At 36.4% G+C, this 17,027-nt stretch overlaps 2 protein-coding genes and 1 pseudogene across 4 annotated transcripts; all 3 read right to left on the bottom strand.

Moving 5' to 3' along the window:
* Positions 1-2,091: 2,091 nt before the first annotated feature.
* On the bottom strand, positions 2,092-9,313 carry FLDH (NAD(P)-binding Rossmann-fold superfamily protein). 3 transcript variants are annotated; one of them, XM_059599629.2, is made up of 6 exons: positions 8,861-9,313; positions 7,935-8,204; positions 7,607-7,735; positions 7,360-7,524; positions 3,198-3,503; positions 2,092-2,388 (listed from the first exon to the last, which is right to left on the bottom strand). In XM_059599629.2, the coding sequence occupies exons 1-6, from the start codon at positions 8,945-8,947 to the stop codon at positions 2,248-2,250; spliced, it is 1,098 nt and encodes a 365-aa protein (XP_059455612.2). In that variant the 5' UTR covers positions 8,948-9,313; the 3' UTR covers positions 2,092-2,247. The 3 variants fall into 3 exon arrangements, with proteins under 3 accessions (XP_059455612.2, XP_088374330.1, XP_059455613.2); XM_088518204.1 differs by having other exon boundaries at positions 7,935-8,243; positions 8,861-8,925; XM_059599630.2 differs by lacking the exon at positions 8,861-9,313 and having other exon boundaries at positions 7,935-8,291.
* Positions 3,673-5,672, bottom strand: LOC148584740 (glucan endo-1,3-beta-glucosidase 7 pseudogene; annotated as a pseudogene).
* A 1,224-nt stretch (positions 9,314-10,537) lies between the features above and the next one.
* On the bottom strand, positions 10,538-14,989 carry LOC132185835 (peptidase, S9A/B/C family, catalytic domain protein (Protein of unknown function DUF829, transmembrane 53)). Its single transcript, XM_059599631.2, has 7 exons — positions 14,648-14,989; positions 13,331-13,388; positions 12,956-13,036; positions 12,781-12,816; positions 12,372-12,611; positions 12,151-12,292; positions 10,538-11,318 (listed from the first exon to the last, which is right to left on the bottom strand). The coding sequence occupies exons 1-7, from the start codon at positions 14,824-14,826 to the stop codon at positions 10,831-10,833; spliced, it is 1,224 nt and encodes a 407-aa protein (XP_059455614.2). The 5' UTR covers positions 14,827-14,989; the 3' UTR covers positions 10,538-10,830.
* Positions 14,990-17,027: the final 2,038 nt, after the last annotated feature.

Raw genomic sequence — 17,027 nt, 5'->3', positions numbered from 1 at the left:
GGGCGCTTATCGGACAAAACACCGCGTGCAAGTATGTTAATTAACAATAAACCAGTCAGGCAAAAATAATTGCTTTTACTAATATGGCTCAGCCATACCGAATTAGGATCTTTTTCAGGAAAATATCTACTTCGTTATATTAAAATATATTTTTGTCATTTAAAAGTCAAAAAGACAAAAATACTCTTCTAATATAAATAATTGAATATTCTCCAATTTATTTAAACGACAAAAGATCATGTTTCAACCACACCACATTACACCCCGATATAATAAATTAAAGTGTTCAAAATACATATTTGAATCAAATTATATATATATTAAAAATGAGCAATGTTGTTTTTACAATTTTTTATACATATCAGCATGTGATTGGAGTCAGATCAGTCACTAGAAAAAAATTAACACCCTACAATTACATGCTAATATGTGTAAGCAAATTGTACTTTTATCTTATCTAGCCATTTGATATTTTGTATGGCAATTTATAGACTGATTGGCAGTGTCACATTAATAAAGTAGGATAAAAGTGTAGTGTATAACATTTATCTAATAAAAAACGCATGTGATTCTATATGCGACAATTCACATGTATTTTATATGCATTTCAATTAATTCATCCGAGAGTTTTGAAGAAAACTTCGTTCCCCGTTAAACAAGAAACGGATAAATCCTGAGTGTTTGAAGGCAAAGCTGTTGGAACAAGTCAGATGCTTTCTCCAGCTCGCCAGTGAAGTGTTGCAATCAACTTTCTTGTTGTTGCCCATCACAGTTGCCTCCTCCTTGTTTTCTACGATACTCCATTGCATGTCAACATCAGATAAGTCAAGTCTTTTTTTTTTTTTTTTTTTTTTTTTCCTTAATTCAATAAGACAAGTTATACGGCACTCCCTTCCTTTATTCCTTTCTTACGGGAAATGTTATGTGCTTTTTTAGCCTTTTTTTTTTAAAAAAAAATTCTTCTGATCGTAAGTGAATATTATTTGCTAAAAACCAAACAAGAAAGAAAAGGGTTACAGAATTTCTTTCATAGAGGCCTTTGTGAAGCTCATTTATGACTTTTGAATACAGATGGCCAGTAGGGCTTCGAGTTCCCCCCATGCTATCAGATCAACTGATCAAGTGTGATCGGCTTGTGGGAATAAACCAGAGTTTTTAGGGACCAAGTAGAGCAACATCCCACCTTCACATATTTAATCCGACGCCCACCACCATACACGCATGCCACACAACATCCAATTAGCTGTCTCCACTACACAGGAATTTTAAAAAACATATATAGAAGAAGTCAAAAGAAATCCCATATTTTCAGCAGAATAAACATTTTCAGATTTGCAATTGACTTTTCTTACCCTAAAAGAGCATGGGAATCTTGCGTCTTTGAATCCATCATAAACACTTGTCATGGTTTCACATAACTTTAGCCTTTCATCATCCCAATTATATAACGTAATGAATGGTTCTTCTAATAGAGGGTCTCAAAACTCTTAATTAGGTCAAACTACATAATTTTCAAGTAGTATTTCTATAGACATACATATACATATATAATGACTACTAGGCCCTGCCATGTCGGCATAGTAAGATAAAGGTATAATATTAGTTACTCATATTCTAGAGCATAAGTTAAATATATACCATACCATACTTGACATTAGGACGAACATAAAAAAAAAATATATCTATAAACTTTTGGAGGAACATAAGAAGAGAAGTAGGCCTCTATAATTTTTTTAGTCAGACGTATGTTAATACCACTTGTAAAGAAAGTAATAAAATAAATTCCACTCAAAAAGTTTAGACAGTTGGCTGGAAGGTTTTATGTCGGCATGTTAATCAATCAAGCCAATAAATAGTCTCTTAAAGAACATGGGCGGATGCATTCACATGCTCCTGCGTGGGTCACTGCAACTACATACACACATACAAGAAAATAATTAATGTGAAATTTAACATGTATGAATACCTTTATAATTTATCCATTCTATGTGGACTATTCCTGAGCTTGCTGTTCTCATAAGAACCATTAAAAATGCACATGTGAAAAGGATATAGAAGTACATGTGATATTAATACACACAAGAAACCATGAAATAAAAAGCCCTAAGAGTTGAGTGCAAAGAAAGAGAAATTGATGAGGGATTATTTGCATAGGTAACAGTTGCACATTAGATTGGATAGAAGGAAGAGGAAAGTGACAGTATAACACATTACAATCTCAATAAAAGAAATGTTAGTGTGTTCCCATTAGAATTTTATCAAGCCCAAGTTCTTCAGCCAGTGAAGCATCTCTGCTAGCCCTTCTTTCAAGCTTCTAGGGTTATAATCCAACTCTGCTTTAGCCTTCTCACAGGAATATGCCCACTGATGTCTTAAAACGTCCACAGTCTGCTCCAGGATTGAACAAAAGAGAAAATGTAAGACCGCATTGTAAACTGAACGAACAAAAGTAAGGTCAAGAGACTAATAGGAAGTAGGCCAATGCCCTTTGAGCCAAGTGAAAAGACTCGTATAAGAATGAGTCATGGGTGGTAGGTAGTCCAATTAGATGTGTGTGAGTTGTTTCCCAATCCAAAGAGAGAGACTGATAGGAAGGAAATGTGCCTAAGATGACCATTACATTTTAAATACTAAGCAGTATCAACATCACGTTGCGCAAAAAAAAAAAAAAAAAAATCCATCAACCTTTGAATCAACAAGAACTTGTGAAAAAAAATAAATAAATAAAATTAAGGGCTGATTTTCATTGTCACATCATTCCAGTTGTACGGCAATCGTATTGCACTTTACTAAATAGCATTTCTCTAAATTTATACATTATTAGTTAAAGAGTAATGTTTCACTTCACACCCATTTTGTCGCACACACTTCATACAGGTGAAGTGGCATAAACTGAATGTAGAAAGTATTTTTTTTCAAGTACCCATTCATCCTGTGCCACGTCAGCCGGCGTGAAGTGGATATAATAAAATGGGTGTTAAAAATAGATTTATTCTCAGGTAAAAAATTAGCCATTTTCTTTCTTTAGTCCACTAAATAAAATATTGATAATAATTTTCAAAACTCTTAATTATAACTGAGAACTTAATGTTCTGCATTAGATTGTAAGTTTGAATACCACGAAGAATTCTCTTAATGGTCTACTGAGCACTGACACTGTAAGAGTAAAAGGCAATTTCAAAAACCACAGAGCATACCGGGGGGCTGATCAGAGGAAGCTTTCCCGTAATTCGTGAGAAAAGAACCGAGACCCAACCATATGCCTCGATCACAAACATGGGGATGTTAAACATAGGCTTTTGCGTCTCAGTGATGATAGCAGCCATATCAAAAACAAGCCTGAATGATGCATTCTCTCCTGTCAGTAGATATCTTTCACCAGGTCGCCCCTTGTTCATTGCTGCAATATGCCCCTCTACTACGTCGTCAACATGGCTAAAAGAAAATCTATCATTTCCAGACCCTATATAGCCAGGTAACCGCCCATTAAAGCGTTCAACAATCTGAATGAAGAAATACAACAGCATCAAATGGAGATATTAGTAACAAATATATGCACCTTGTTGGTGAAAATCAGGTAGCCAAACTCGACGGAAATTCCATACTAAAAGATACTGCCATGAAGTTGCAGGTAACGTTCTCTGAGACTTACACCAGGGGTTGGGGAAGATGAACATGAGAATCATATTAAAAAAAAATAAAAAATGAAGAGATAATCACCTTGTTAACATGGTCAACCAAAATTTCCACAACCAAGCACCGCCTAAAGGGAAGTAAAAGAGAGCCCACATTTGAAATCTCTCCAAAGGTATATAAAAACCACCTAAACCAACATTATTGGCCTCACTATCTATCTCTGCATAAAGTTCTAGGGTCTAGCTACTAGTTTTGTAACAAACATATAAATATTAGGGAAAAATACTACAGAGATATGTGGGCTAATTCCATAGAAATAGACATTCTATGGATACATGAATAATGAAGAAAGGAACCATAGAAATAGACTCCATTCCAGGTACATAAACATGGCATATTCTAGCCAGGTCGACTATGGAACCAGGATCACGTTCGACGCTCAGGCAGATGTTGCATGGTCTGTCTTGAATGCAATGGAATTTAAGGATATTACGATTATGATTGTTGAAATGGGTTGGGCGTACTATGGGGGCACAATGAATTCAGTTAGTTGAGCTAGCGGAGGGGGAATCATCTGCTTAATGACATTCCTTTGGTGAAGGTGCACTCCGATCCTAGTAGCTTGATGGGCTTATAGGTTGTCGGGCCCTCAATGACATGCGATCCTTCCTATTGTTGGAGCTCAGCTTGGCTTTCCAATGGATGGGCTCTCCCAGAGCCCGTCAATATCGAAGCCCAACACTAGGATTTTGGGATGTGAAGGTTGCGGTTTGTGAGAAATCATAGTTTCATGGATTCTTTGCAGACGTTTGGTAATAAAGATTCATGGCATAAGTAGCATGTCATGATACATTGTTTGGTTGAAAGCAGCCGTCTCTTGATTGGATTGGGCTGCAATCAATGCCCTGGCCACAAGCATAGTCAAGATTTGCCAGCAATTGTACATAAAAAAACACCAGCCTTGGGAACACACCAGATTACTATAGTCGGTGGTTTAAGAGATGAGCTTACTGCAGTGGATGTAGTCTACGTAGTCTTTGAAAGACGAACATCATAAGCCATGGTATGGTCAGGCCTGAAAAGCCCAAATGCATTTTCAGAGGCTGGTCCTGGTTTCAAATTCTCGTCATAGAGTGCAAGGATGTATGTACTCACAGATTTCCCAGGCATAAGAGGCGTTCCAACCATTGATCTAAGGTTCGTAATCAAATTACCATTATATACCCTTACATTCTCACCACGAAGGCAGACTTCATTGATGTGCCCATGGTACGCAACCAGTCTCAGCAATCATAATCTCAATATCCTTAAATCCTATTTCATTTAAGGCAGACCGTACAACATCCACCTGAGCATCAAACATATTCATATACTCAATCCCGATTCACAAGTCAACTCGGCTGGAGTTGGGTTGATACAGGACTTGGATGCAATAGGATTTAAGGATGTTGACATTACAATTTGCTGAGACGGATTGAGCGTACCATGGGGACAACAATGTTGAGAATGCAAAGGCCTATAATGGGAATTTGATTGCACACCTTAGATCAATGGTGGGGAAAACTCTAATGCCTTGAAAATCGGAGGATGCATACATCTTTGCACTTTATAAAGAGAATTTGAAACTTGGACCAGCCTCTGAACATGCATTTGGGCTTTTCAAAACTCACATTACCATGAATTATGATGCTTGTCTTTCAAAGACTAGTTAGACTCCATCTACTCCGGTTAACCCATCTAATAAATCTTCAACTGCAAAAAGCTGGTGTGTTCCTAAGGCTGGTGTTTCTGATGCTCAAATGCTAACAAATCTTGACCATGCACGTGGCCAAGGCATTAATTGCAGCCCAATCCAACCAGGAGATAGTTGTGTTTCAACTAAACACTATATCATCACATGTTGCCTATGCCATAAAAATCTATTACCAAACGTCTGCAAATAATACATGAAAATGTGATTTCTCACAAACTGCAACCCTCGCATCCCAAAATCCAGGTGTAGGGCTTGGATATTGACGGGCCCAAGGAGAGCCCATCCATCGGAAAACCCAGTTGACATCCAACAGTAAGAAGGATTGCATGTCATTGAGGGCCTAACAACCTATAAGCCCATCCAGCTACTAGGATCTACGTACACCTTCACCAAAGGAATACTATCAAGCAAACGATTCCCCCTCCGCTAACTCAACTAACCGAACACCTACACCATGTTGGCCTTCCTAACAGATTGAGAGAGGGAATCTCCTAGTCAAGTAACAAATTATTGGCAGGAATCCCTCAAATCTTTAGAGGTTGTCGGCCTATATAAAGAGTCTAGGTCAACCTTATATGTATGCAATCTGACCTTTAGCTAAACTCTGTTAAATACCTATTTGCCATACACTTATTGACTTGGGCATTGGATTGGCCTCATCGTATCCCACCGACGAGCCGTTCCAACCCTTTCTTCCTCTTGCAAAACGTCTCCCTCAAAGGAGTCTTAAGGTCACACTAGGTCCTTGCACCAACAAGAATCATATTAAAATATATAAAGAGATTCACCTTGTTAACATGGTCAACCAAATTTTCATAATAAAACACTGCATAAAGGGGAAAAAAAGAGCCCACATTTGAAATCTCCCAAACTACATAAAAACCACCTAAACCAACATTATTGGCCTCACTATCCGTCCTGGAATAAGTTCTAGTGTCTTGCTACTAGTTTTGTAACAAACATGGTTAATAATAGGAGAAAATACTATAGAGGTCTATGGGGTTTAACATTTTAACAAATCACTCCATAAGATTTAAAAGTTATCAAATCTCTGTGTAAGGTATGCTCCATTATCAAATCGCTCCTTTTGTGCATTTTTCGTTAGGTTTTATAATGGAAATTATGATGAGTGGACACAAGACCACGTTAGCCCCCAATAAATAGTTTCATATTAGCTTGACACATAGGTGGGTGGCCAATTCACTAGGCCCCCACCAATAGAGGGGAGGGTAGGTGGCCACCCATCAATCCACGATGTCCTATCACTCCCATTGGTGGCATGTGTGGGTAGGACCCACTCACAGCCTCATACATGGTGAAGGGCGTAGGTGGGTCGCCACACACCCAGTCACGCCCTCATTGGCTTGAAGGGGTAGTGGGGCGACCTCACCCCCCCTCCTCTATCTAGAGTTTCCTACTTGCTAGTAGGCATGCGTGGGTGGGGCGACCCATCCACACCCTCTAGGGGTTGGTAGGGCCACCCACCCACCCCTTCAGCTTTCTTTTTTTTTTTTTTTTTTTTGGGAGGTGATGCACCCACATCTCTCCCCTTCTTTCTATTTTTTGTTCTCCTCGTCTTCATTTTTTGTTCATGTGTCAAGCTAATGTGATACTCCTACACACCTAGAGTTGTTTTATTAGATTTGACCTGGTCTTCTGCTTACTTGACATAATTTTTATTAAAAACCCTAATGATTGGTCTATGAAAAGAACAATTTGACAACGGAACATACCTTAAATATACCTTAAAGAGTGATTGATAGCTTTTAAACCATAGGAAATGATTTGACAAAAGGTTTAACCCATGGACCCTCTACAATATTTCCCTAAAAATTATGACACAATCAATAACGTTTAACAAATATCTACTAATAACTTCCATTGAATTCCATATTCTGTGTCTTATAATGCTACTAATTTCAACAATATGTACTGCTAACCAGGAAACTAAGAAGAAAAGATAATCAGACCATTCGAGCAACGACATTTCCGGCGGTGACTTTGCCCGGCCCGTAAATAACTCCAGGATAAATCGGCACAACAGGAACCCCCTCCGAGGCAGCCTGTATCGCAATTTTATCGGCCAAGGCCTTGGATTTCTCGTACTCCGTACAGAAAAACCTCTCATGATGAACCTGCCATCACAATTTTCTTGTTCTAGATTAGGACCAAAAAAAATTCAAAATCAAGATCGAGATCAAGATCAAATCTCCGTACTTGATTCTCATCAGCAACATATCCATCGGTGGGTCCAAGAGCAAAAAACGACGACGTGTATATAAGCTTTTCGACTGTCGTCGTCTCTCTCACTGCTTGTAAAACATTCTTCAATCCTTCAACATTCACCTAATATAATAACAACTAAATTATTGTTCTTTTAATTAAGCGATTAAACTTCTGAAACAAGTAGTAATCTAAACATGGTATCAGATCTGTTAACGCTAAACTCAAAGGCCTGTTTGATTGCAAAGACAAATTCAAAACATCAAAGCGTAAACGAAATTAAAAGGAGGTTTCAGAGAATCTTTTAGAGTGATGAACTTACGGAGAAGAATCTAGAAGGATCTGGAAGCCAGGGCTCGACCATAGCGGCCGCGTGGAAAATGACGTGGCAGCCAGAGAAGGCGTCGAGGAGGGACCGGTAGTCCGTCACATCACCGTAGATGATTTCCACCGCGCCGCCATCGGTGGTTGGCGGTGGTAGGGATGAGAGGTCGCTGGTGGGCCGTACCAAGGCCCGGACCGAGTGGCCTCGTCGCAGCAGTGCGTGGCACAGTCTCCCCCCTAGGAAACCGGACGCCCCGGTCACCAATACCTTCATAGCTCGTCGGTTAGATCAGTGAAATGGCCTTTGCTGTGTTCATTCCAGTTACATAGCACTAATATTGAGCAATTTTTTATGTATAACACGTCAGTTCCTAAAACATAAATTAAAATATAAACATAAACTAAACTAAAATACAGACGGTAACGTAACAATTTACATAACATTATTTTTATATTTTATAAAATGCCGTATGGGGTGGCCGGACCATCCCATGGGGGTAGTTTGACCACCCCCAGATCAGCCAGTGGTGGCTGGAGCCATCCCCTTGCCAAAAATGGGGTGGTCCGGCCACCCCATTTTGGCCCAGGGGTGGCTGGAACCACCCATCTTTCTCCTCATTTTTATTTTATTTTATTTTATTTTATTTTTTTTAATATTTTGCTTTAAAAAAAAAAAATTAATTAATTAATATGAAAAATTGCTGTCACCGGTCAGTTGTCACTGTAGCTGAAACAGTGCCGTTCCAGCTACAGTGCTGACCCCGGCTCTGAGCAAACATAGCTATAATAAAATTTAAATCTACTTTCATCTTTATATCATTTTTCTTTCTTTTTAGTGTTCAAACAGAAAAATTCACTACAAAATTCTTTACCAAACAGAACAAAAGAGAGCAAATCTGAGAACAAAAGAGAGATTAAGCTCACGTATTTAGCTGCTCCGTAGAAGGTGAACGTAGATATGCTCTTTGGAGATGAATGTAGATCTGGTGCCGATAAATGTAGGACTGCCATGAGTGAGCGCAGATCTGCACTGATTCGTTGCAGTTGTTATGAATAGGCACAGATCTACATAGATTTGTGATTAGTGAGTACAGATCTAGAGACGGAGGATTTGGGTTGCCAGGAGCGTGCGCATATCTGCACAGCTCCACCGCGGATAAACGAAAAGTTGGAGAAGGAGAAGGAGACCCATCTGCCAGTCTAAGCCGGGAGTTTACAAAGATAAGGAACTATCGTCCCAACGGCGCCAACTGCGGCAGCAGATTTTCGCAGTCAGGCTTGTCGAGCTACCGGCAAGACAAGAAAAAGGCCAACCACTTTGGCGCCGGCGGGAAGCCATATGGCTCCACAAAATAGTTCTGAGCCTTTTGGGTGAAATGATAAAAATCTTTTTCCATCTCATATTTCATTTATTACGACAAATTCATCAGTCTACAAATTTAATGAAATTGCAAAAAATAAATAAATAAATACTTAAAATAATGATGTATTAACATGCCTATTCGTTGCTGCTTCACCAAATTAGTTTTTTTTTTTTTTTTTTTTTTAGCCAAATCACTAAAAATTAAAAATAAAAATAAAAAGTAAAAAATACTCTCAAATAGCCTCACCAAAATAGTGATTTTAGTTTCGTGAGTACTATTTCGCACTTCAAATGAAATAATAATAATAATATAAATTTATCTCTTATTTTCTATTCTTTGAAAAAAGTTAAAAAAATAAAAATAAAAAAATCTTAAATAAAATAGTTAAAATAGTAAAGTTGTTGTATGTAATTTAAAAAAGTCGGTAGTTAAAATATAAAAACATGTTTTTTTAACTATTTTGGTGAGTAAAATTTGGTAAAACTGTTATGAATGTTCTTAGAATGCATAATATCGCAACTATTAATGTTATCAAACATTCTTAACAGCCTCACCGAACCTTTTTTTTTTTTTTTTAATTGGTATTTTAGTAAGCCAAATCACAAAAAATCACAAACAAAAAAAAAACATTCCCCAACAACCTCACCATTAAGTGACAAAAATTTATTATACCTCTTGACTCAATAAAATGATTAAAAATTTGTTGAGCTACTAAACAAATTCTTAGCTATATTAATAATAAATAAATAAATAAACAATTTTATTCTATCTTTTTTGAGAATACGAAAAGTAAATAAAAATTAATATTTTAAATGAAAAAGTAGAAGTTGATACTAAAAATGTTAAGTCTAATATAAGTGTTTTGAAAAAGTAAATAAATACTTAAAAAAAAAAAGTAAATAGATAAATAATAATAATAAAAGAAGTGGATAGCTAAAATTTAATAAAACATTTGCTCACATGGTCTAAGCAGAGTATTTGTTGAGAAAAATAAAATAGAGTTTAGAGAGAGAATATCTCGTGTATTATTTGGAGATGGTTTCCATCATTTATTTTAGACCCTTTGTTTGACCCTTTGTTTCACTGTCATCTAATGAGTAAGTCGATGAATCTTACCAATTTAATTAAATAAATTAGGTTAAAATTAACTTCTATAATTTTATATCTATATATTGACACGACCCAAATCCCACTAGAATTGCATAATTTCTCGTGAGTTCTATACTTGCACTTTGAGTGGAATCACATTTACACTTCAACCTTATTTGCAATACAGTGATATTACAGTGTTATGTTGAGCTTAAGCAGTCAAAGTAGCAGCATTTTATGTGAAAGAGAGGCTATAAGCTCAAAATTATGCCACATTCTTATTATCTACAAAACAGCCCACAATATACATTTCACAACCCAATTACTCATTTGTTGTCTCTAGCTTCTCTCCGGGGATCTTTGTGGAGTGTACGAGCAGAGTGCTTTGGACAAGATATAATTCCTGCAGATTCATAGACGCCCCAAGTTTCCAGTAAGAGATTATAGTCTAGAGCGACGTATGCATTTGATGGGATTAAACGGAGCATGCCTCCGTGTGGAAGAAAATAGGCGACCATTTGAAGAACTAGCTTTGATATCCCAATCTTCGACATCCTTGGGAACACACACATCAAAGAGGATTTGACCGAGAACACCATGGGCACTAATGCTTGGTAGACTATGCAGGTGGATTAAGTCTTCCTTCCGTTCATCTTGCACCGACCCAACATCTCTACCGCAGTAATACTCCATCAAACTGGGCGCAAAGTAATGGTCACTTGGTCCGAGAACAACTCCCTGAAAGTTGTTTGAGTTCTTCATTGCTTTCCTCATGTCACCGATTGGCTCGGGAATGTCGTCATGTGTTCCTTCTATGCCCATCCTCTCTCCTTCAAGTCGACGAATTCTTTGCGAATACACTTTAGCTGCCTTACTGAGGAGCTCGGTCACAGCAGCTTTATAGTCAATCGGATAATGCCGATAATGAGCTGTGACAAGATTGAATCATGTTATTGTTTGAAATTATCATAGCAAGGTCTAGAGAAGAAATTGGAAATGAAACTAAGTTAAACCTTATGAGAAATAGGAAACAATAAAGAAAAGAAAAGAAACAAGACTTAAAATCAAACAATATTTTGATGCACACACCTATTACACAATTCGTATTAAATGATGTCTTCCTTTTGGCCGTACAACATCCACTTTTGTCCTCATCCTAATTTTCAAACTTGACTTAAGTACGCTTACTAATTTTCAAACACAAACTCAGGATCAGAGATGTGTTTCAAGATCTGGTAATCTGTGTATTAAACATTTCTTTACCGCTACTGGAAGAGATTGTAGTGTGTTGACAATGTATTTGAGTGCAGTTACAATTACAGCTAACAATTTTTTATACGATTTGCGAACCTGATACAAACCCAACACAAAATTAGCGGGTTAGAATTGAGGAATCTGACCAATTTAATTAAATAAGTCAAGTTATAATTGACCTATATGAACTTATACCCATGCCTCGACATGATCTAAACCTAACATGCGACATTTAAGACTGACAATTTTTTATACAACTCACAAACCCAACACGAACCTAATACGAAATTAGCAGGTTAAGGTTAAGGGGTTTGCCCCGTTAATTAAATAGGTCGGGTTAGGTTTAACCTATATAACCTTATACTCATGCCTTCGACATGATCCAAATACGACAAGCAAACACAAATTGTCCCCTCTAGTCACAATGCAACTAGGATAGTTTCTGCAATGTTCTATACACGTTAGATGGTAAATATTGACATAAATTCATTAAGTTTAGAAGCAGACCTACGTGAGGAGAGTCACTCCATTTCACTAGCTTAATGTCACCCCCAAGATCTTGTACTCGTTGAGCAAAATTGCAGATAACTTCATATGGAGCAAGATCATCATTTTCGGAGCATAAAATGAGATATGGGGCCTGCATGCTCTGGAGAGGAACAAAGCTGAATAAATGCTGAAGGAAAGAAGTGAAAACTTTGAATAATAGCTAGTCCTAGTATACTTACAACAGAAGAGTACAGAGTCTGCCAATACTCAGCGCGCTGTGATTCAAACCGGCTGAGGAAGAGGGTATCAAGACCAGAGGCAATGCTGTGGGCAATCCATGATGCTAATCTTGGCGGATGGGACATTTTGAGAACAGTTGGGTGAAGAACAAAGTTTGTACCCATATCACTGGTAAAATCCACTGGACTGGAATCATAGATATGCCCAGATATACAGTCTCTAACTAGTCGGAAGTCATCCTTTAAAAGAAAATAAGAAATAATATCAAAAATTGTATTTGGGTGCTTAAGTTCTTATGAGTTTTCACCATTGTATGTATTTTAATTCTTTATGTGACAGAATTGGGATTATTCTCCGTTTAATTGCAAAAGGGAATGGGTGGTAGGGGAGAAGAAAAGAAGAGCATACCAGATTTTGTTGTCCTTCACACTTCCCCTCAATTATCTGCCACAGGAGGAAAATCTATTTAAATATCTATCACAAAAAGAAGAGGTTTTCGGATACCTGCAATGATATCTTATAAATACAGAGAAACCCTTTAAAAGTCACACATACAGATTGCCTTGACTTTAGAAGAAATTACCTGAAGGACCTTGTACATGCAAGCTTTAGGACCACCAGAAAAAGAAGCAAGGACTACAGGGCATGGCCTAATTTTTAGCTCCTACATGCCAAAATATCAAAAAAGGAAATTATTAGCCAACCTTATCCAATGAATGAATCTTCCAAAACTTGAGCATGAGGAGTACTAAAATTTTACTCGTGAAAAAGGAGTATGAAGAGTGCCATCTTAGTTTAAAGGAAATAATTTACATTTGGTACGTTGATGGCATTACAACTCAAGCAGGAATTCCAAAAGATCATAGTTCCATAAGCATTCATTAGGAACAGGTTAGAGAAATAACTAAACAAAATATTTTCACCTGTTGTTGGTAGGATAACTACAATAAGCACTGACCTGAACAAGTTCATTGAGAATATCAACTGCTAGAGTTGTGGCCTTCTCAGGGAAGAACCTGTACAGATTACAGATGATCCAAAATCAATATGTGTCCATGAGAGAGGGCAATTAAAAAGGGCACCTTTAATTCTGATGGCAGCTACTGAATATGAGGGAGAAACTATAGTCATGCTTATCAAGCCAACACGCACTAATCATATAGTTCTGAAAATGTAATTTTCAAAATATAACCTGTTAAATGTAGGTGAATTCCAATTTTACTATAAGCTAGGCTACATAAGTACCTCCCTGACCTATATGTAATATATACGCAACAGTACATTAAAAAGATGAACAGGGTATGACAGGGCACATTATGTGCTCTATTGTCTCTACTTTCATTTGTTGATATTGGTGTTGTACTCAAGCGAAGTGCCCCATCCCTTTGAAGATGGGGCACGTGCGGTTTAGTCCTTAGGTTACTGGAAGTTCTTTATGGAGCTTAACCTCAAAGCATAAACATTGCCGGTCAATACAGCGAATTTGGAACTGCTATACCCCACCCCACCCCACCTCCCACCCCCAGCGCCCCAGCGGGGGCGAGACAGAAAGGAGAAGGATGGTGATCTATTAGCACAAGGCTCTTCTATCGATGTTAATGCCTCTTCACACAACAATCAGGGAGCTGCATATGTAGACAGTTGTTTCTGATTACTTTGAAAAGATCATTAGGTCTTATAGTAAATCGGAAGGGACTGTTGCTGTACAATAGAACAGATAATAAACACTTCTTCTTTTTTGATCATCATGAATAATTAGGACCAGAGAGCAACAAATTTATCCCAGAATGGAGAAACACACACACACACACACACACACACATATGTATATATAAGAGACAGACATGCATAAAAGGAAACGAAAAACACATTCCCAATTCACAAATTTGGACCCAATAAAGTGCTCCATGCACATCAGCCAAGCAAAGATAACAAATTTGACTTGTGCTTAAATTTTTTGAATGGGGATACTCTGTTTACAAAATCTGAGCCAAACCCAAACCAATTTAGACTATTATCCTTAAAGCTTTTTAATTTACTAAAAAGTAAAAGAATGGCCTCTAGACCCATCTCATCTCAAATTAACAATACCCAGATTAGCTAAGTTTTTCATTTACCCAAAAGCTAAGTAAAAATCAGCACCAAGGTGAAACATTTCAACCAACCCCATATTTCTTAAGATCCAAACAACCAACCATGCAGACTCATTCAAAAACCCAATCAAATCAACAAAAACTTACGAAATTTAAGAACACATAAAGAATTTAGCACTCACGAATTGAGAAACTCGGAGTGGCAGACGAGTGTCTTCCAGCCCAGAGACGAGTAGAGCTGCACGTAGCTCTTCAAGTGCCTCTCCTGGCTCGACATCCATGCGAATACCACCACTATGCCCTCTATTTTCCCACCCATTTCACTTCTTCCCCAATAATATCTACCCCCAAATCCCCACATTTCCCTCCTCCGTTTCTTTCTTTTTCCCAAGAAGTCAATTCCTGGAATCTATTTTCCAATTCTCTGTCTTGCTAAAATGGCCTTTTGTGAATAGAACTGGATTTCGAATTTCGATCAAACGAAAGAGTGGGATGGCATGCTTTCTGGTCTTTTTTTTTTTTTTTTTTTTTTTTTGAACTATTTTTGGTCTTTGCAAGCTCTGTAACTAAAAATTTTGAAGCTTTTATATATGGTCGGGCTTTGAATTCGCTGCGGTCAGAAATCCTGTAATTTCTGAAGACGCCAATCTCTATCAATTAAAACCTGCCACGTTCTCTTAGAGATTGGACTTGCCCTTTTTTTTTACTGCTCACAATTGGGTAATGTGGAGTCCGGCGTTCATTGGTTCCAAATCTTATCCGCTGCAGCAAATTGAAGCTGTTCAGCGACATTCAATTCAAATCTTGTTCAATTGCACTCCGAGTGTGAATCCAGCTTTGCTTTGAAAAAGAAAAAACAAAAAAAAAAAATTGCAATAATAATCAATTACAAATTTAATGATAATTTTAAAAGTTATATTATCTTTTAAGGGACACGAAAGCGACTTCTAGCATTACTCCGCGGTTATATAATATATACATGACAAAGTTTTTTTCTTTAATTTGAGTCAGACAAATATTTTTAATTTCGTTACGACATTTTTCTTTAGTGCACGTGATTTTTAAAAAGTATATATGAAAATTACATTCTTTATTAAAAATGCAAGTAAAACTGGACAAAAATTATGCATTAACAAACATTCTAAACACAATAATATTTTTAAAATGGTAATGCTAAAAAACACATTTTTATTTTACTTGTGGTTTCTAGCATTATCTCTTCATAAAAGAGTAAATATGTAATCAAATAATTATCTAACAATATTGACGTGACAGTTTTAACTAACATTTGAATCTAAGGATTGATTAGAACTATTATCTCAGTATTGTAGGATAAAAATAAAAATATAATTTTTAGCATTATTCTTTCTGAAAACCTAACAATAATCTTTGTTACATCTAAATATTTTAAAAATAAAAATAAAAATAAAAAAACAAAAAAACACCCGAGAAAAGCATGTTAGCAATTAACAAATATTAACTCTAATTTTGGTAGGATGTACCATCAAGACTTGGAGACCAATTCTTAATTATATCTTATCTTTAGAAGACAATAAATTTTGTTGTGTCACGTCAATTATTAGAACAAAGCTGTCATGGTGTGTGACCATTCGATGAACTTCATATGGTGGAAGGGTACAAATCTGAAATCTCCCATGCCCTGTCACCATTGGATGAATGAACCTCTTCTGGTGCAAGGAAAACGACCACAATGATAGAGCCTCAGCCAATATAGTAATACCGAAAAGAAAAAGAAATGTAAAACTAGTGTTGTATCTGTTTAAAAGAGATAATAGTAATGACATTCATTTTATTCAAATTAAATTAATAATCGCCCAAAAATGTGGAAGGGATGTTCAAATTTAAATTATTTAAAAAAAAAAAAAAAAAAAAAAATCACTTTTAGACGAATGAGAATCCAATATTAAAAAATAATATGAAAAAAATACCTATATTTATTTTGAAGAACGCTAATATATTTTGAGATGACAAAATTATCTTTTTCTATTTTAGATTTTTTTAAAAAAAATAAATAAATAAATAAATAGTTTTTGAACAAGAATTTATTCACACCTATTATCCAATAAAGATTCTCAACAATTTTATTATTTTATTGCTTGAATTACCAACAATTCAAACAATAAATACAAAAGAACTCTTATAGGACTCACCTACCCGAGCAAATCTCAGATAACTCATCCACTTATTAGGATAGGCCTGCCCCATAAAAACTCTCTTACATTGCCCGTTTGGTTTAAAAAAATTTTAAAACGTGCAACCTAAAAAATTAACATTTTCAAAACACATTTAATAAAAATACAATTAAGCTTTCAATAAAATTACGGCTTTGCCTTTAAAATCATGCATTTTTAAATTGCACTCCCTTGCTGTTTTAAAACTTAAAATTTTTCACCTTTTATATATATATATATATATATATATATATATATATATATTTTCTCGCACTCTCAAACAGAAACTTTAAGCAATTTTGTTGAGAAAGGCACATTTGGCTAACGAAATTATGGGAAAAAACGCACTCTTTAGCGTCCATCACAATAA

The sequence above is a fragment of the Corylus avellana genome, chromosome 7, assembly GCF_965113065.1.
Source record: "Corylus avellana chromosome 7, dhCorAvel1.hap1.2, whole genome shotgun sequence".
Taxonomy (NCBI): domain Eukaryota; kingdom Viridiplantae; phylum Streptophyta; class Magnoliopsida; order Fagales; family Betulaceae; genus Corylus; species Corylus avellana.
This window is presented reverse-complemented; position numbering and strand designations above follow the sequence as displayed.